The sequence below is a fragment of the Megascapheus bottae genome, chromosome 14, assembly GCF_031878675.1.
Source record: "Megascapheus bottae isolate mThoBot1 chromosome 14, mThoBot2.hap1, whole genome shotgun sequence".
In the NCBI taxonomy this organism is placed as follows: domain Eukaryota; kingdom Metazoa; phylum Chordata; class Mammalia; order Rodentia; family Geomyidae; genus Megascapheus; species Megascapheus bottae.
In genome coordinates, this window is record NC_143522.1 from 32,290,353 (window position 1) to 32,311,211 (window position 20,859).

Below are 20,859 nucleotides of genomic sequence, written 5' to 3' on the forward strand. Positions count from 1 at the left end.
CCACAGCACCACTTCCGGCTTTTTTCTGTGTATGTGGTACTCAGGAATGAACCCAGGTCTTTGTGCATGCTAGGCAAGCACTCTACCACTAGGCCAGACTCCCAGGCCCAAGACCCTCCTTTGTAACCTGCTCCTCTGCAGGCCCCAGGGGGCTGGGCTATGGAGTAGAGCGCCAGCCTGTTTCCAAGAGGTAGGAGGCCCAGAAGTTCTGCTGTGGACAAAGGGCTCCACCAGGTCCCGACAGAGGGAAACCTAAAGCCGGTAGTTATGGAGAGTGAACGTGTTAGTGGACATAGGCTGAAAAGGCACTGGACAGAGAGGGTGATGGGTATCTATCTGGAAGAGTTGGCTGGAGAAATGGCCACCAGGCCATTAGAACTGATTTGCTTTCCAGCTCCGGCTGCAGACAGACAGACCCAACCAGAGTACACACTGCACACACTGCCCTGCCAGCCTTAACTGCCCAAATCGGAGCCAGTCTCTCCCCAGAGGCCTTCCTCCATCACCTAGTTGGGCACTCCTCCTGGTGCTTTCTGGAGGCCCCTGAATGTTGGTCAGGACACCTAGGAGGAGGGCAGGAATAGCAGAGGGCGTGGCCAGTCCCTCAGGCCCCTGACAGTGACCTGGGGGTAGGGTCCTCAGGGCCAGGCACCATCCTAGGCATGTGTCACTCGTCATAGGTGGGAAGTCAAGTCCCTGGTCACCCACAAGTGGCACATGTCACGTGTTCTTTCTTCTCAGTGGCCTTAGCAATCTGGCTGGAGGGGAGATTGACTTGGACCGGGTCTGCTTTGGGCTGGGTGTCTCCTATAGCCACAGCCAGAGTAGAAGACGGAGGGCCAGCCTGGCCTCTTCCCACGCCACCCATGGGAACCTCTCATCATGGCAGTACAAGCCAAGGCCTTGAGGGGCCGGAGCTGAGACTGCGCTGACCCTGGTCCATCTGCTAGTGCTCAGCAGAAGGACAAGCTCACCTCTGTCCCTACTGGGATATAGCAGGAGCCTAGAGACTGCGATTACTGCGCTAGGGTGTTGTACAAGCTGTTAGTGTCCTGCTGTTGACATCACAAATTGCCACAAGTTACTGTGTGTGTGTGTGTGTGTGTGTGTGTGTGTGTGTATTGCCAGTCCTAGGACTTCAACTCAGTGCGTGGGTACTGTCCTTGAGCTGCTGCTTTTTTTGGGGGGAGAGCAGTCCTGGGCCTTGAACTCAGGGCCTGAGCACTGTCCTTAGGTTTTTTCAGGGCTAGAGCTTTACCACTTGAGCCTCAGCACCATTTGTGGTTTTTTTCTATGTATGTGGTAACGACCAGACTCCTGGCCCCTCTTCTTTTGGCCTAGTGGTAGAGTGCTTGCCTAACATGCACAAAGCCCTGGGTTTGATTCCTCAGTACCACATACATAGAAAAATGCCAGAAGTGGTGCTGAGGCTCAAGTTGTAGAGTTCTAGCTTTGAGAAAGTCCAAGGACAGTGCTCAGGCCCTGAGCTCAATGCCCACGATTGCCAGCAAAAAAAATAAAATAATGATAATAACTAAAGAAAGTTAGCCAGGTGCAGTGGCTCACGCCTGTAATCCTAGTTACTCAGGAGGCTGAGATCTGAGGTTCAAGGCCAGCCTGTGCTCTAAAAATCCGTGAAACTCTTATCTCCAATTAAGTGGCCCTGTGGCTCAAGGGGTAGGGTGGTAGCCTTGAGCTGAAGAGCTCAGAGACAATGCCCAGGCGGAGAGTTCAAGTCCCACACCCACAAAAAAAAGCAAAACTTTTTTTCATATATTTTTATTAAAAATTATTGTTTTCCAGTCTGGGCCTGAGCACTGTCCTTGGACTTTGTCAAGGCTGGAGCTCTCCCACCTGAGCTATCTAGAACTTCCAGCTTTTCCGTGTATGTGGTACCAAGGAATCGAACCTGGGTCTTCATGCATGCTAGGCAAGCCCTCTACCACTAGGCCAGACTCCCGGCCCCCCTAACCCTTCTCTGTAGTGCCCTTGGGAGACCCAGGAATAGAGAGGACAGTCTGTGGAGGCTTGAAGCCAGTCCAGGGCCAGAGAACCCACAGAGGGAGGGAGCCCTAGCTGAGGTGGGCAGCGGTTAGGGCAGGCCCTGGCCTCTGGGTGGCCATGGCCTGGGCACATGTTTCTAGGCTGTCTTGGCTCCTCCCAGGCCTGTCAGTGACCGGGGATGGGGTCAGGGGCAGGGCAGAACTTGCAGACCTGCAGCTGGGTGCCCTGGCTATCTGCTCCAGGGCTGAAGTGTCCTGACCAGTCACGTACCAGGCCGGGCTGGGCCTCCCCAGGTCCACAGCATTCACCTTCGCTGGTGACAGCCCCTGCCGTGCAGGACTGCGGGGGCACCTGGGAGATGTAGTTCCTGACATTACCCATTACAGAAACCAACTGGATTTACAACACTTGCTCACAATTAAAAATATGTTCTTTCTCTGGAGCCAGGAGTGTGGCCTAGGGGTAGAGTGCTTGCCTAGCATGCACAAAGCCTTGGCTTCCATTTCTCAGTACCACATACACACAAAAAGCCAGAAGTGGCACCTTGGCTCCAGTAGTAGAATGTGAGCTTTGAGCAAAAGCAGCTCAGGGACAGTGCCCAGGTCCTGAGTTCATCAAGCCCCAGGACTGGCAAAACAGAAAACCAGGGCTGGGAGTTTGGCCTAGTGGTTAAAGTGCTTGCCTAGCATGCATGAAGACCCGGGTTCGATTCCTCGGTACCACATACATAGAAAAAAGCTGGAAGTGGTGCTGAGGCTCAAGTGGTAGAGCTCTAGCCTTGAGAAAGTCCAAGGACAGTGCTCAGGCCCTGAGCTCAAGCCCAGGACTGGCAAAAAAAAAAAAAAACAGGTTCTCCTAAGATCAGTGTGTGTGTGTGTGTGTGTGTGTGTGTGTGTGTGTGAGTGATGGGGCTTGAACTCAGGGGCCTGGGCGCTGTCCCTGAGCTCTTCAGCTCAAGGCTACAGCCCTAACTCCTTTCCTGGTGATTAATTGGAGATAAGGGTCTAAGGTCATTTGGTGCTCAGGCTGCCCTTGAACCTTGATCCTCAGATCTCAGCCTCCCGGGCAGGTAGGATGACGGGCGTGAGCCACCGCGCCCAGCTATAAGACCCTTCTTAGAACTTGCAAGCCTGAGGGGATGGTGCCACTAGTTCTTCAGTGGCGGCCTTGGATGGAGCTCTGGCTCTGGAGTGGCAAGATGAGGCAAACCTCCCGTATTTGCCACGCGTTGGCGTTGGTACTCCTCTATTGTCGGGTGCTGGGAGGCGAGCTGGCTGCTAGGATCCCGTCATCCCATTCTCTAGCCTGCACTGGGTGCTGTTGGGAGGCCCTTCACACTGGTGTGAGAGTGGGGCTGGGGAAAGGGCTTGGGGAGCTTTGAAGGGTTTGTCACCTTTGAAGTTCAGTAACTAGCACACAGAGGTCTCGGTGCGGCTCACGCCGCCTGGTTTTCTAGAACGAGCTGTGGCCCTCTCCCACGCGTGTTCGGGTGGCATTCTGGAGACACTGTTGCAGCCTGTCTGAGAACTCTGTGATCCTCTGCCCCAGAGCCCTACTCCCTCACCTCGTCCCTCTTCTCACGCAGCCCCGAGGAGTCCTGCCCAGGGATAGGGGTCTGCCAACTGGCCGCCGGGCAGCCGAGTGGAGCCTCCTCTGCCTCCCCCGGCCCCTCAGCATGGCAGCGGCTCCCTTCCTCTCGCTTCTGGAAGGCACGAAGCACCTCATGACACCACTTCTGCTCACGTCTCCTGTCGCGTGGTAAATGTGCCCATCCACTGTGGTCTGTGGCATGAAGGCCTCCCCAGAAATGGCCTTTTTCCCTCAGGAACCCCGCAGTCTCTCTGACTCTCTCTGACTTCCTACACCTCTTCACCCTCCCCTGGTGCTGTGTGTGTGTTTAGGGCTGGCCCTGGGGCTCGGTCCTGGGCACTCCACCACTGGAGCTACAGCTTCACTTCCTGCTTTTTTGCGGGCTTTCCTGCCTGGACTGACTTTGAACCTCTAACCTCAGACCCTAGCCTCCCAAGTAGCATAAGCCCTCTGGGCCGCCTTCCCACAATGTCTTTTCTTCTCGGTTCTTGCCCTGCCCTGGGCCTGCCCTCCCACCATGTTTGGTGAATTAAGTGCCTTCAGGGTGGCACTTCCTGGCCTGCTCTGCAATGACAGCACCCCCTGTCCAAAATGTCTTTTTCTCTCTCTCTTGGTCATGGGGCTTGAGCTCTGGGCCTGGACGCTGTCCCTGGGCTGTTCGGCTCAAGGCCACCGCCCTGCCCCTGCAGCCACAGCTCCACTTCCTCTCATGGACTTTTTTGTGTGCTGGCTTTGAACTTCTCAGGTCTCAGCCTCCAGAAGAGCAAGCATTACAGGTGGGAGCCACCAGCGCCTGGCTCTCTGCAAACTTCAAATGCGCACAAAAGCAAACATGTCTCAGGAGACCCGTCCCTCTTCAGGGCCCTGCCTGCCCAGCTCCGCAGCCTGAGGTCCTCAGGACCTGGGGAGGGGATGCTCCGTCTCTGGTCTTCTCTCCAGGCCTGGCTCCAGGAGGCCGTGCCAGCTCAGGGACCTGGTCCACACTGGCAGGGAAGGTCTGGGGATGACCACAAGGCTCTCTGAGTGGAAAGGTGATGGGGAAGGGAGACACTGGGGCCTGGATTCGGCTCCCTTCAGGGCAGGCGGGGGCTGGCGTCCACGTGGGAAGGCGTGTAGGAAGGCCAAGCCACGGAGGAGGCCAGACCCCTGTGAGAATCTACCAGGGCCTGTTGGGAGGCCCAGCTGGACAGAGGTGAGCAGGGAGGACCCCCCTGGGATGGACAGAAGGCCCAGGAGGTGAGGGTGAGGGAGGACAAGGCCTGGGAGATGAGAAGGCCCATGGGACGAGGGATGCGGGACATGAGGGGTCCGGGAAGTGAGGGGAGCGGGGACAGGGTGGGGATGGGCAGGCCCGGCAGGCGCGGGGTCGGGGTGGGGGGGTCCAGGGGTGGGCAGGCAGGCCCGGCAGGCGCGGGGTCCGGGGCCGGGGCGGGGAGGCCCGGGGGGGGGGGTCGGGGTGGGCAGGCAGGCCCGGCAGGCGCGGGGTCCGGGGCCGGGGCAGGGAGGCCCGGGGGCGGGCAGGCCCGGCAGGCGCGGGGTCGGGGTGGGGGGGATCCAGGGGTGGGGAGGCCCGGCAGGCGCGGGGTCCGGGGTCGGGCGGGGAGGCCCGGGGGCGGACAGGCCCGGCAGGCGCGGGGTCCGGGGTCGGGGCGGGGAGGCCCGGGGGCGGGCAGGCCCGGCAGGCGCGGGGTCGGGCGGGCAGGCCCACGCGGCGGGGCTCGCGGACAGGGCCGCCCGGCGAGGCGGAGGGCCGGCGGGCAGGGGCGCGCGGCGGGCGGGCGGCGCGGGGTCGGGTAACGGCCCGCGCGGTGGGCGGCGGCGCCCGAGGCCCCTCCCCGCCGCCCGCGGCCGCTCCTCCTCTTCCTCTCCCGCCCGCGCCGCGGCCCTCCCGTCCCTGCGCGGCCTCGGCGGCCTCGGAGGCGGCGGCGGCGGCGGCGGCGGAGCAGCGCGGCCCCTTTAAACCGTCCGCCGGCGCCCCCGCGCCCGCCCCCGGCCCGGCCCGGCCCGCGCCCGCCCGCCCGCCCGCCCGCGGCCCCGCCGCCGGCCTGGACATGGCCGCCAACATGTACAGGGTCGGAGGTAAGGCCCCGCCACGGCCTTTATGCGCCGCGGGCCCGCGCCGCCCGCCCGCGCCCCCGCCGGGACCCCCGCGCCCCGCGCCCCGCGGCGCCGCCCGCGCCCGGCGCCCGCCCGCCCCTCCCCCACCGCGGCCGCCCCCGCCCGCCCCCTCCCCCGCTCACCCAAAATGGCCCCGGGGACCCGCCGGGCGCCGCGTGCGCGGGGGGCGCCGCCCCGGCGCTTCTCCCACCTGTTGGGGCCGCGCGGGGGGCACCCCGGGCCCGCGGCATCCCGAGGCCCCGGCCCGGCCCGGCCCGGCCCGGCGCGGCGGCGCACGTGGCTCCGCGGGCCCCGCCGCCCGGCCGGCCCGGCCCGGGTCCCCCCAACTTTCTGCCGCCGCCCGCCCGGGGCAGGCCGAGGGCCCCGCGGACCGGGCCCGGGGCCTCTCCCGCCGGGCACCCCACCCGCGGGGCTCGGAGGCCCGGCCGCAGCCAGGCGGGCTCCTCGGGAGCCGGCATCCGGGCCGAGCCTGCGCCCGGCGGCCCGGCGGGGAGGGGAGGGGAGCCCGGAGGGGAGCCGGGCTGCTCCGCGGCCCGTCCCACCTGGCGTGGCCTGGGCGCCGCGCTCGGGGAGCCCTGCCTCGTCCGGTCCCGGCCGGCTGGGACGGGCCGCTGGGCCCCTGCGCCCACTCCCCGGGCCCTGCGCCCCCTCCCCGGGCCCTGCGCTCCCTGCGCCCCCTCCCCATCGCTCTGCCCCCTCCCCGGGCCCTGCGCCCCCTCCCCGGTCGCTCTGCCCCCTCCCCGTCGCTCTGCCCCCTCCCCGGGCGCTGCGCCCCATGCCCTGTTCTGCAGCTCCGTCCCCCCTCCTGCCTCGCGTGTGGCCCCCTGGCGCCTGCTGACCCAGTAGTGGCTTCTTCCCCAGGCCCTCCCGCTCGCGCCCTCCTTCTGGAACGTTCTCCTTCTCTGTGAAGGGCCCCCATTGTCCTGGCCTTTTACCTCCCGTACCTGCCTTGCACTGGAGGTTGGCCTCTGTCCGTGTGGCGCGCGTGTTGAATGACTGAGTGGTGTGGGAGCAGAGGCTGCGGCTTCTCTGGAGTGAGTGCCGCTGGGGGACGTGCGGCCTGGGCGCCCCGAGCTCCTGCCCAGGCCTCCTGTGCCAGGGCTCCAGTGGGACCCACTGTGGACCCCCCAGGTGGACATCCAGCTCAGTTCTGTGCTGTATGAGCTATTCTTCTTGGCTTTCAGAACTGCGTCCCTGGGAAGTTGGTACTGGCCTTTCGGTGCCTCGGTTTCCCCTGGTGTGGTGTGGATAGATGGGCATTTATCTCTGTGCCCCTGTGTACCATGCTGCTTCCCAGGGGCCTGCTGACCAGGCGGCCGGACCCGGGGTTCCGTGGAAGCAGGGCTCGGCCCCCAGCTGCCCTGCCCGGTGGAGGTGCCTGCGGGTCTGGCCCGCCTCGGGGCCAGGTCCTAGTCCCTGTCCAGTGGACAGCCTGGCTGCTGCACGTGGTGGGGGACTGATGACCCTTACAGGAAAAAACCTAGCCCATCCCTGCCTTCTGGACATGAGCTCGTTGGCGCCATCTTGTGTGTCCCAGTAGGGCCTTGAGGTCCTGGTGGTCCAGGTCTTGGCGGCTGGCCCTCCTGGCCTCCTGCTGCGTGCTGGATGCGCAAGTCTCCACAAGATGGAGAGGGAGCTGCTCTGTTCCTTCTGAGCAGGCTGCTGAGGTTTGGGGTTGGGGTCTGGGTGGCCTGCCCTGGCCTGGGGGAGGGCCTGGGGGCCTCTTGGACCTCCGTGTTGAGGGACACAGCCGAATGGATAGGGTGCCCAGTCAGGTCTGGACAGCCAGGCCTGGCCTCAGCAGGTCCGGAGCAGGGGCTGGTTGCCCTGTCGTGCCAGGGTGTTGTGCGCCCTCCCTGGCGGCTGAGCTGGGCAGGGTGAAGGTGCTGTGGCCCTGGTGGGTGCCAGCAGACTGGGCATTCCAGGAGAGAACCTGGCCTGCTTCTCCCCTGGGAAGTGGGCTGGCGGGGACAGGCCTGTCCGCCTCTGTGAGGGCGGCTGCGGGGAGAGCCTGGAGGCGGCTCCTCCTGAGAGCCCACGCGTGGTGGGGACAGCTGCGGGCCCGAGCCGCAAGCAGACGCGCTGGTGTGAACTGTGAGGAGCATTTCAAAGCCCAAGGAAGCCGCCTCACCTCTGGGCTGGGCTGCCCAGGTCTGTGGGGTCTGTGGTGGTCATCGCGTTTGCTCTGGACTCTTCTTTTTTTTCTCTCTCTCATTGCAAGAAGTTAACCCCGTCCTTCTGCTTTGCTTTTGTTCTTGAGTTTTAATGTACTCGTGGGAGATGACAAAAAGAACCGGTCGCCTGCAGCCTCGGGCGGCGTCTCCTCTCCCCACCCTGGACACCAGTCTTGACACCCTGTATTCTTCTTTTCTTTTGTTGCTACTGTTTTTAATGCATTATTTTTATATGTGTGGTGCTGGGAATTGAATCCACCATCTCAAATGAGGTAGGCAAATGCTTTACCACTGAGCGACAGCTTCAGCCCCAGAATTATGTTTTACTTGGAACTTGCTCCACGCCTTTCCTGTGAAGACTGCAGCCTTGTAAAGTTGGTGCCCTTGCCATGAGCCTGCGGTGGGCATGGGCAGTGTCTTGGTGTCCGAGACCCTGCATGCTCTGTCTGCTGCAGGGGCCCCTGCCAGGCTCTGCCCAGTTTTCTCCCCTGTCTGAGCATGAGGCCTGCAGCAGGCGTTGTAGCAGCACACTGTGGGCAGGCCTGTCCCTGGTGCCTCTGCCAGCTTCCGGGATCCCCAGGTGTGATTTCTGTAGGTTTCACGCCTGCTTTCAGTTTTGCATACTGTTTAGAAACATTCGCCTAAACCTTCAGGCTGATACTTCTAAAGAAGGGGTGTGTAGGGCTCCCACCGGGGCCTTGTCACTGCTCTGTGATGACCCCGGTGGTCCAGCCTGGCCAGGCTGCCTGGTGAGGTGGTGTCACTTAGCGTCACCATAGGAAGACATTGGCATGCCAGGGTGTGCCCTGCTTGAGGACAGATGTGGATCCCCCTCTCTGTCCAGGGATCTGCCTAGCAGAACTTGGGGTGCTCCTGCCTGGACCCGCCGTAGCCCTACCTGAAACCTTGCTCCCTCTCAAAGCCTCGAGGCTCCAGCATCCCTGTCTAGAGCTCTGTGGGCCCCAGGCCCGCTGGGAGCCCTGCTGCCCACGTCTGACGCCTCACATACTTGGTGCCAGTGGATGGGGCCTTTGTGGGCCCCATGCCAGACGGCGCTGGGACGGCCACCATTCCATGAGGAGATGCTTCCCCTTCACCCCCACCTGCAACAGGACACCCTCTCCCCCTCACCTCCAACAGGACACACTCTGCTCCCTCACCTCCAACAGGACCCCCTCTCACCTCCAACAGGACACCCTCTCCCCCTCACCTCCAACAGGACACACTCTCCCCCTCTCACCTCCAACAGGACACACTCTCCCCCTCACCTCCAACAGGACACACTCTCCTTCCTCACCTCCAACAGGATACACTCTCCCCCTCTCACCTCCAACAGGACACACTCTCCCCCTCACCTCCAACAGGACACACTCTCCTTCCTCACCTCCAACAGGATACACTCTCCCCCTCTCACCTCCAACAGGACACACTCTTCCTCCCTCTCACCTCCAACAGGACACACTCTCCCCCTCACCTCCAACAGGACACCCTCTCCCCCTCACCTCCAACAGGACACACTCTCCCCCTCTCACCTCCAACAGGACACACTCTCCCCCTCACCTCCAACAGGACACCCTCTCCCCCTCACCTCCAACAGGACACACTCTCCCCCTCTCACCTCCAACAGGACACACTCTCCCCCCTCTCACCTCCAACAGGACACACTCTTCCCCCCTCTCACCTCCAACAGGACACACTCTCCCCCTCACCTCCAACAGGACACCCTCTCCCCCTCACCTCCAGGACACACTCTCCCCCTCTCACCTCCAACAGGACACACTCTCCCCTTCTCACCTCCAACAGGACACACTCTCCCCCTCACCTCCAACAGGATACACTCTCCTTCCTCACCTCCAACAGGACACACTCTCCTTCCTCACCTCCAACAGGACACACTCTCCCCCTCTCACCTCCAACAGGACACACTCTCCCCCTCTCACCTCCAACAGGACACACTCTCCCCCCTCTCACCTCCAACAGGACACACTCTCCTTCCTCACCTCCAACAGGACACACTCTCCCCCTCTCACCTCCAACAGGACACACTCTTCCTCCCTCTCACCTCCAACAGGACACACTCTCCCCCTCACCTCCAACAGGACACCCTCTTCCTCTCACCTCCAACAGGACACACTCTCCCCCTCTCACCTCCAACAGGACACCCTCTCCCCCTCACCTCCAACAGGACACACTCCCCCTCTCACCTCCAACAGGACACACTCTCCCCCCTCTCACCTCCAACAGGACACACTCTTCCCCCCTCTCACCTCCAACAGGACACACTCTCCCCCTCACCTCCAACAGGACACCCTCTCCCCCTCACCTCCAGGACACACTCTCCCCCTCTCACCTCCAACAGGACACACTCTCCCCTTCTCACCTCCAACAGGACACACTCTCCCCCTCACCTCCAACAGGATACACTCTCCTTCCTCACCTCCAACAGGACACACTCTCCTTCCTCACCTCCAACAGGACACACTCTCCCCCTCTCACCTCCAACAGGACACACTCTCCCCCTCACCTCCAACAGGATACACTCTCCTTCCTCACCTCCAACAGGACACACTCTCCCCCTCTCACCTCCAACAGGACACACTCTCCCCCTCTCACCTCCAACAGGACACACTCTCCCCCCTCTCACCTCCAACAGGACACACTCTCCTTCCTCACCTCCAACAGGACACACTCTCCCCCTCTCACCTCCAACAGGACACACTCTCCCCCTCTCACCTCCAACAGGACACACTCTCCCCCTCTCACCTCCAACAGGACACACTCTTCCCCCCTCTCACCTCCAACAGGACACACTCTCCCCCCTCTCACCTCCAACAGGACACACTCTCCTTCCTCACCTCCAACAGGACACACTCCCCCTCTCACCTCCAACGGGACACACACTCCTTCCTCACCTCCAACAGGACACACTCTCCCCCTCTCACCTCCAACAGGACACACTCTCCCCCTCTCACCTCCAACAGGACACACTCTCCTTCCTCACCTCCAACAGGACACACTCTCCTTCCTCACCTCCAACAGGACACACTCTCCCCCTCACCTCCAACAGTATACACTCTCCTTCCTCACCTCCAACAGGACACACTCTCCTTCCTCACCTCCAACAGGACACACTCTCCCCCTCTCACCTCCAACAGGACACACTCTCCCCCTCTCACCTCCAACAGGACACACTCCCCCTCACCTCCAACAGGATACACTCTCCTTCCTCACCTCCAACAGGACACACTCTCCCCCTCTCACCTCCAACAGGACACACTCTCCCCCCTCTCACCTCCAACAGGACACACTCTCCTTCCTCACCTCCAACAGGACACACTCTCCCCCTCTCACCTCCAACAGGACACACTCTTCCCCCCTCTCACCTCCAACAGGACACACTCTCCCCCTCACCTCCAACAGGACACCCTCTCCCCCTCACCTCCAACAGGACACACTCTTCCCCCTCTCACCTCCAACAGGACACACTCTCCCCTTCTCACCTCCAACAGGACACACTCTCCCCCTCACCTCCAACAGGATACACTCTCCTTCCTCACCTCCAACAGGACACACTCTCCCCCTCTCACCTCCAACAGGACACACTCTCCCCCTCACCTCCAACAGGATACACTCTCCTTCCTCACCTCCAACAGGACACACTCTCCTTCCTCACCTCCAACAGGACACACTCTCCCCCTCTCACCTCCAACAGGACACACTCTCCCCATCACCTCCAACAGGATACACTCTCCTTCCTCACCTCCAACAGGACACACTCTCCTTCCTCACCTCCAACAGGACACACTCTCCCCCTCTCACCTCCAACAGGATACACTCTCCCCCTCTCACCTCCAACAGGACACACTCTCCTTCCTCACCTCCAACAGGACACACTCTCCCCCTCTCACCTCCAACAGGACACACTCTTCCCCCCTCTCACCTCCAACAGGACACACTCTCCCCCTCTCACCTCCAACAGGACACACTCTCCCCCCTCTCACCTCCAACAGGACACACTCTCCTTCCTCACCTCCAACAGGACACACTCTCCCCCTCTCACCTCCAACGGGACACACTCTCCCCCCTCTCACCTCCAACAGGACACACTCTCCCCCCTCTCACCTCCAACAGGACACACTCTCCTTCCTCACCTCCAACAGGACACACTCTCCTTCCTCACCTCCAACAGGTCACACTCTCCCCCTCTCATCTCTCAACACACTCTCCTCCCTCACCTCCAGCAGGACACACTCTGCTCCCTGCACTGGCCAACTGTGTTCTGCGTGTCAGTGAGTGTCCGGGTACCTAGACCCACAGGCTGGGAGCCCTGTTGGCATCTCGCCCGTGGGCAGGCCTGGTCTTGTGCCCTGCTCCCCCCCCAGGGTGGGCACAGTGGGCTGGGAGATGATCCATCTGAGATCTGATTGTCAAATCCAATGTGCTGGCTCTACCCTCCTTGTTGGCTTCCACTGCTCAGTAGCACAGGGCCTGGGCGTCTCTGCTGCTCCTCTCCAGGACCACACTGTCAGCCAAGGACCCTGGTGGAGCCCCTCTTGGGTCCCCTGGGGGCCTCCAGGCTCCAGGGTGGGGCCCATGCTGGAGAGGAGGCCGTGCTGCCTGAGCTCAGGGTCCTCAGCTGGGCGCCTGTGGCCCCTCACAGTGATCCTAGCTACTCTGGAGTCTGAGACCTCAGGACCATGGTTCAAAGCCAAGCCCTGCAGGAAGGTTCAGTTAACCACCAAAGAGCTGGACGTGGGGCTGTGGCTGAAGTCGTGGGATGCGAGCCTCCACAAGAGAATCTCAGGTATGGCACCCAGGCCCTGAGTTCACAAACACAAGCACAGGGTTCTGAAGACGCCGGTTGCTTCTCCTCTCTGTCCTTCCTGGACTCTTGCAGGGACCCTGGGGTGACTCCCCTGGGGCTGGCTGCCTCCAAGGCCATCGCAGTGTTGGGGTAGAGGCTCAGCTGGGACCTGGTGGGGTGCCCAAGCAGAGGCAGGCGACTTTACCCTGTGATGTTGGACGGTGCTTAGGGCTTGGAGAATGTCCGGATGGCTGTGGCGGCCCAGGACCCTGGGCAGGAGCCCTGCGTCTGGATTGTGTGGGCGGGGATGGTGCCCCTGCCTCTGCTCACAGTGCATGCTGGGTAGTGGGTGAGCAGGCCTGGGGGGTGGGGGCTGGGCTGGCGGGATCTGCAGGTGTTGCTGTGGGGGCTGAATTTCACACACGCGGGCACACAGGCCTTTCGAGACACTCTCAGAGCCTGTGGCCCTGCTAACAAGCTGCAGAAAGTGTACCCCTAAGACACTTGGGGCCCTGGCTCAGCTCGTCCAGTGCCGTGCCCTGGGCACTTGTGCTGTCCAGCGACCTGGGCGCAAGCCTGCCTGTGCTCCCTGCCGGGGAGTGCAGCCCCCTAACTTCAAACGCTGTGTCCAGGCTGGAGGGGACCTCACCTGTGTCCCCTGGGAGTGGAGGGACATGGTCACTGTCACATCAGTAGAGACTTTGAGTGCAGGGCGGGTTTTTGGTGTTTTGTGTTGCCAGTCGTGGAGCTCGAAGCTTGAGCTCAGGGCCTGAGCACCGTCCTTGGGCTTCCTCAAGGCTGGAGCCACTGTCCACTGCGTGACGTTTCTGTGTATGTGGCACTGAGGAACGGAAGCCAGGTCTTCGCGAGTGCTCGGCAAGCCCTCCACCACCAGGCACGCTCCTGGCTGACAGCACGCTTTTCTTTTGGGATAAGGTCACCCCTTCCCTTGTTTCCTCCTGAAAATACTTTTTTTTTTTTGGTCTGTCGTGGTGCTTGAACTTGACCTGTGTGTTGTCCCTGAGCTCTTCAGCTCAAGGTTAGAGCTCTACCACATCAAACCTCAGCGCCACTTTGTTTTCTGGTGGTTAGAGTCTCACAGACTTCCCGGGCTGGCTTTGAAGCTCGATCCTCAGAGCCACTGTGGCCCAGCTGGAAACACGTATTTTGTGTACCTAAGAAATCTGCCTTGACAGGACACCTGGTGGATCATAGCCGTGACCCGAGCTTGACTAGCTACGAGGCTGAGATCTGAGGATTGCGGCTCAAAGCAGTGCAGACGGGAAAGTCCTTGAGACATTAATCTCCAGTTAACCACCAAAAGCTGCAAGAACTGCGGTACAACACCAAGGTCCTGAGTTCAGCCCCATTGCCTACCCACATACCTAACCCAGGGTCACAAGACTTGATCCTTGGCCAGGAGCATGGCCTAGTGGTAGAGGGCTTGCCTAGCATGCATGAAGACCCGGGTTCCATTCCTCAGTGCCACATACACGGAAAGAAGCCAGAAGTGGTGCTGTGGCTCAAGTGGTAGAGCGATAGCCTTGAGAAAGCCCAAGGACAGTGCTCAGGCCCTGAGCTCAAACCCTGGGACTAGCCAAAAAAAAATCTTTATCCTTTAAAAAAAAAGTATGGTTGTCAAATGTTGGGCTTGCGTGCTGCTCCTGCACCTTTTTTATTTAAGGCTAGTGCGCTACCACTTTGAGCCACAGCTCTACCTCCAGCTTTTTTGCTAATTTATTGGAGATTAGAGTTCCATGGACTTTCCTCGGGCTGACTTTGAACTAACCCCGCCCCCACCTTACATCTAAGCCCCCCCCCCCCAAGTAGCTAGGGTTACAGGGTTGACTTTGAACTAACCCTGTCCACCACCTTAGATCTAAACCCCCCCTGCCGCCCCGCCCCATAGGTAGGGTTACAGGGTTGAGCTATTAGCACCTGGCAAAACCATCCTTTATTATAGAATTTTTTTTTAAAGTTTTTTTGAGCTGGGAGTTTGGCCAAGTGGTAGAGTGCTTGCTTAGCATGCACTAGGACCCGAATTTGATTCCCTGGTACCACATACATAGAAAAAGCTGTTATTAGATCTCTTGATAATGGGCAATCTAACTGGAATAAGATGTAATCTCAAAGGTGTTTTTGATTTGCATTTCTTTTTCTTTTTCTTTTTTTTTGCCAGTCCTGGGCTTGAGGTCAGGGCCTGAGCACTGTCCTTGGGCTTTCTCAAGGCTAGAGCTCTACCACTTGAGCCTCAGCACCACTTCTGGGTTTTTTTCTATGTATATGGTACCGAGGAATTGAACCCCCCGGGTCTTTGTGCATGGGAGGCTAGCACTCTACCACTAGGCCAGACTTTGTGCCCTGGTTTGCATTTCTTTTTTAGCCAGCGATGTTGAGCATTTCTTCATGTGTCTTTAGGCCATTTTTATTTCCTCTTCATAGAACTCTTTAAGTCTTTAGCCCACCTTTTAATGGGATGGTTGTTTCTTTGAAGATTTGTTTTGGAGAGGTTCAAGAATAATGTCAACCCATTTGTCAGGAAATGGAAAGACTTGGAAAAAATCATATTAGGTGAAGTAAGCCAGACCCAAAGGAACGTAGGCTCAATGGTTTCTCGCATTTGTAATAACTAGTACACATCTAGGACTCTCCTAGTAGAGGATTACAATAGCGCAAAACTTAGGTACGTAAGGTCATATAGGAGAGACTAAATGAAAGGATCTCCAGGATATGGAAACAAGAGCTTTTTATCTTGTGTGATTTTTGTTCTTTTTTTTTAATTTTTTATTGTAATTAATAAAAGGGTTACATGATATTTGCTAAATAGAAGGTGCATTAATTCACATACATTGATACCCTTACCCTCCCCCCGCCCCCACCCCCCGCGTGATTGTTGTTCTTAATGTACTATGTTATTGCTCTTCTCTTTTTTTTTTTTTTTTTTTTTTTTGCCCTTTGGTTACTCTCATGTTGTTACTGTATCTGACTTTGTTACCTAGTATATTATATATACGTTTATTTGTTTGTTTAAAATAGGAAAGGGAAGAGGGGAAAACAAGGTGATTGGGGAGGGGGTGGGGACAGGGAAATGAGGACAAAACATAAGAAGGGGTATCAATGTGTGAGAAGTAGTGCACCTACTACCTGGTGAATGTAACTATAACCTCTCTTTACCCCAACAATAAAAAATAAGCCGGGGAGGGGGCGGGAGTTTGGCTAGTGGTAGAGTGTTTGCCTAGCATGCACGCAGAGGCTCTGAGGCTCACACCTGTAATCCCAGATACTCAGGAGGCTGAGATCTGAGGATCAAGGTTCAAAGCCAGCTGGGGCACAAAAGGACCTGAGACTTTTATCAACAATTAACCTCTAGAAAATGGGAAGTAGGACTTGGCTCAAGGGTAGGGCAATAGCCTTGAGCTGAAGAGCTCAGGGACAGTGCCCAGGCCCAGAGTTCAAGCCCCATGACCCACCAAAAATAAAATAAGTAAAACAAATTACATAAATTTTAAAAAGAAAAAGGTGGAAGTGGCCGGGCCCAGTGGCTCATGCCTGTAATCAGAGACTGACATCTGAGGATTGTGGTTCAAAGCCATCCCGGGCACTAAAGCCCATGAGACTCTTGTCTCCAAGTAACTACTAGACACAGGAAGTGAGGTTGGTTGTGGCTCAGGCAGTAGAGCTCTAACCTTGAGAAAGCTCAAGGACAGTACCCAGGCCCTGAGCTCAAGCCAGGACTGGCAAAAAAAAAAAAAAACCAACAAAAAAAAAACCACCCCAAAACAAAACAAAACCAACATGTTTCAGTACTGTAGTTTGAACTCGGCTCGTGCTGGCCAGGCTGACACTCATCTTGAGCCGTGCCTTTGGTTTCTTTCTTTTCAGTCACAGGGCTTGAACTCAGAGCTTGAGTGCTGTCCCTGAGCTTTTTTACTCAAGGCTACTACTTTTTTTTTTCCCCTTTGGTTGGTCGTGGGACTTGAACTCTGTACGTGCGAGCTGTCCCTGAGCTCTTCAGCTCAAGGCTGGAGCCACAGCCCCACTTCTGGTTTTCTAGTGGTTAATTGGAGGTGGTCTCTCCTGCAGTGCCTGGGCTGGCTTTGAACCTCCATCCTCAGATCTCAGCCTCCTGAGTAGCTAGCCACCACATCTTTTTAACGAGCCTTACGATGGTTGAGTGTGGATAACCGTCTCATGAACTTGCATGCCCGGACTGGCTTTGAATGGTGCTTCTCAAACCTCAGCCCTCTGAGTAGCTGACTCCTTCAGCTATTTTTGCTTATATTTTTATTCAGATATTGTCTTCTGTTTGTTGTTTTTTGTTTTATTGTGTTTTATTTTGGGGGTAATATACAGAGGGGTTACAGTTACATTCATCAGGTAGTGGGTGCATTATTTCTCAAACCTTGATAGCTGTTCCCCTCTCGCTCCCAGTCATCTTGTTACCTTGTTTTCCCTCTTCCCTTCCCTATTTCTTTTTTTTTTTTTTTTTGCCAGTCCTGGGCTTGAACTCAGGGCCTGAGCACTGTCCTTGGACTTTCTCACGGCTAGAGCTCTACCACTTGAGCCTCAGCACCACTTCCGGCTTGTTCTGTGTATGTGGTGCTGAGGATCTTAGTGCATGCTAGGCAAGCAAGCACTCTGCCACGAGGCCACACTCCCGGTCCCCCTTCCCTATTTCAAATAAACATAAAATTTGACTCTCCTGTTTTCATGTGGAGCAGCTTGGACCACTATCCTCCTAGTTAAGCCTCCCACAGAAGTGGTACCACAGACCTATAGGGAGTCTTCTCTCCTAAGTAGCTATCTACAGTTAGCTTTGAGTCCCCTCCCTACCACCCCAGGGCTTGAACCCAAGCTTCCTGCTTAGCTTTTTCACTTATGTCTGGAGTTCTGTCACTCAAGCTATGCTTCCTTCCTGTGCAGGGTTTTTGCTAGTTAATGAAAGGTAGAGAACTTCAACACTCCAAATCCCTGCTTCTTGAGTACTTAGGATTACAGGCCTGAGCCACAGTGCCCAGATTGGATTGCAAATGTATTTATTTTGATTTTTCAGTTTTATTAGGAGCATATATTAGTGATGCAGTGGAGTTTCGTTGTCATTTCTGTACACATACATGTTCACACATGCCCCAGTCAAAGGCTCCCTGTCCTCTCTGCTGTCCTGGGGCTTGACTCAGGGCCTGGGTACTGTCCCTGAGCTTCTTTTTCTCAAGGCTAGAGCTCTACCAGTTGAGCCCCAGCACCATTTCTGGCTTTTTCTATGTATGTGGTACCGAGGAATCCAACCCAGGGCTTCATGCATGCTAGACAAACACTCCACCACTAGGCCACACTCGCAGGCCCGTAAAAATTTCTATCGGAACATGGTTGTTTAAATGCCATGCAGATGTCCATGCTTGCTTCTAAGCTGCAGGTTGCTGGCTTCTCACCCCATGCCCTGTGCTCTGTTTACCAGGGGACTCAGCCAGGTACAGCATCTGACTTGTAAGGACTCTGGTGTGTAGTGCTCGTGTCTGTGATCCTAGCTGCTGAGGGAAGGCTGTTGGTTTGAGGACAGCCTGAACCAAGTCTCTGTCTCAACCAGTTGGGTGCAGTGTATCTGCACTTGTCTTCTCAGGTGTGCAGCTCAGCCTAAGCAACATGCAGGACTATCAGAAAAGAGATGAGAGCACTGCGAGCGTGGCCGAGCATGCACGGAGCCCTGGGTTCAATCCCTTAGAACCACACACACACACAGAAAAAGCCAGAAGTGGTGCTGTGGCGGAACGGTGGTGCGGCGGTCCCGGGGTGGGGTGAGAAACAGAAGCTCAGGGACAGTGCCCAGGCCTTGGGTTCAAGCACCAGGACTGGAGGGAGAGGGGGAGAAAAAAAGAAAATGAAAAAATAATGAAAACAGAAAAGAGTGGAGGCCAATCTCCCGTGGACGAGCTCCTGCCTCACAAGTCAAGGTCCTGAGTTCAGTCCACAGGCTGCCAAAAAGTAAAGGCCTTTTCCAGTGGCTTTGGTGGCACTGTGGCTGTGCTGTCACCTCCTGGCTGCTGAGAAGCAGAGCTAACCTGTGAGCTGAGCACCACTACTGGAGCCGAGCCGGTGAGGGCCAGCCTGTCCCATGGCCCCTGCAGGGTCCAGAGGCCACACACCCAGAAGATAACCTTTGCCCTCCAGAGGGCGCCGCGATTTGTGTGTGTGTGTGTGTGTGTGTGTGTGTGTGTGTGTGTGTTGAACTTGGCCCCCGATGTTCAGGTTGTTCTTTTCATGGCTTAAACCATCCCTCCAGTTCCAGAAGCCCTGAGAGGCCAGCAGGGGACAGTGTGACATAATGCTTTGCCATATGATGGGTCAGTGCCTGGCACACTGCAGTTGCATGACAGTAGGCCATCGTTTGTGCTTTCCTGTGTCACCACACCTAGATACACCTGTGCTATGAAAACCAGAAGAGAGGACTGGGGTGCCCGCCCTCCAGTACCACGGGGCATGGACTCAGCCTCCTGGGTGGCTAGGCTGAGGTGGGCGTCCCCAGTGCCTGCTTGGAGGGGGAGTTTTCCACCTGTTTCCCAGGGGGGCTGAGTTGGGAGAGGGTCTGTGTGAGACTCGGAGGGAGGGTGACACCGGTGACACTCGCCCTGTCTGTTGCAGACTATGTCTACTTCGAGAACTCCTCCAGCAATCCGTACCTGATCCGAAGAATCGAGGAGCTCAACAAGGTAGCGCTCTACCTGGAGCTGGGGGTGTGGGGCGGGGGCTGGGTGGTCAGGACGAGGTCCTACCTGAGTTTCTCCCAGGTTGGATGACTGGAGACCGGCGGGGACCCTGCTAGCTGCCTCCCAGGTCACTTCCTGGCTCCCCAGGCCTGGGAGTCAGGTCTGGAGACAGGGTTGTGCCCTGGGGACGCCCTGACTTGCGTGGTCCGCTCTGTGCCTGGTGGGAGTGGGGTGATTGGGAGGGGGGCTGGGGAGACATGAGCCACCTGCAGCCTGGACAGAGCAAGGAGGGGGAGGGCAGGGAGCGTGCTGCTTGGGGGCTCCGGTCAGGTCACCTGCGTTGTGTTGAGGGTGCTGGGCTGTGGCATATGCCACAGGTGTGTGCACACGGGTAACCCCGCAGGCCCCCCTCGGGTGGCGTGAGGACGGCACACGCGTGTGCACACGTGTGCCCCTCCATTTCTGACCTGGGCTCTGCCACCACCCTCAGCGGGGCAGGGGTGGGGCAGGGGCAGCCCCCGTGGAACCCAGCACCACACGCCTCCCTCCCTCCCCTGGCGCCATCTCTCAGACTCTGGATGCTACACGGGGTGCACAGTCTGGCCATGGGCTGAGCCTCACAAGTGCCTGGTAGTTCTCTGGACCCACTCAGTGGCATGGCTGGCTCAGGGCCATCTCCGGTGTCATGTCCACCCTATCACGGGTGACATCCAGCTGTCCCCACCAGGATGGAGTTAGGCATCTTAGAACTCCTTTGACCTAAGCAGTGTCCATGATTCCCGAGTCCCCAGTGGACACACAACCAGTAATCTAGCGGTATCCACGTCTGCCCCACCGTCACACACCCCACTCCAGGCCCTCACCCAGCCACCACGCAGCCCATACCTGTACTGAGCCAACTTTTTTGTTGGTGGTGGTGTCATCCTCGGGCTTAAACTCAGAACTTAAGAGCTGTCCGCGAGCCTCTTGGGTGCTGCTGTGTTCCCCTCCCAGCCTCCTCAGTAGGTGGGGTCCTGAGCTCCCACCTAACTCTGGTGTCCTTTCCTCCCAGGAAGGGCCCAGGCTCGGGGGGGGCTTGGTCCCATGTGTCTGCTCATGGGCCTGAACCCTGTCCAGCAGGGCTTCTCGTGTGGCCTGTGGTCCCAGGTGGCTGCTGCTCAGATGCTCTTCCTTGCTGTTTCAGACTGCCAACGGGAATGTGGAGGCCAAGGTCGTGTGCTTCTACCGGAGGAGGGATATCTCCAGCACCCTCATTGCTCTGGCTGACAAGCATGCGAGTGAGTCTCTGCCTTTCTCCCGGGGGCCTCCTCGGCTGCCTGCTCCCCGGGGCCACCATTGGCCGTCCCGTCCCGTCTTCTCAGGGTGCAGCTGGGTGTGGGTGAGGCACCTGAGAGCCCCTGGCCGGTTCCTCTGGGGCTCGGAGCAGATGGCCGCTTCTCCTATCCTGATTGCCATCGGCCGTGGCAGG

The 20,859-nt window shown here is 58.2% G+C and overlaps 1 protein-coding gene across 6 annotated transcripts in view; it reads left to right on the top strand.

Annotated features, from left to right (window-relative positions):
• The first annotated feature begins 5,613 nt into the window (after positions 1-5,613).
• Positions 5,614-20,859, top strand: part of Mta1 (metastasis associated 1) — a 33,361-nt gene continuing 18,115 nt past the window's right edge. For all 6 annotated transcript variants that reach the window (XM_090344953.1, XM_090344954.1, XM_090344955.1 and 3 more), the window contains exons 1-3: positions 5,614-5,673; positions 19,327-19,394; positions 20,575-20,668. In XM_090344953.1, coding sequence (XP_090201079.1) covers positions 5,646-5,673; positions 19,327-19,394; positions 20,575-20,668 — 190 coding nt within the window. In that variant the 5' untranslated portion in view covers positions 5,614-5,645. The remainder of the gene's footprint in view (positions 5,674-19,326; positions 19,395-20,574; positions 20,669-20,859) is intronic.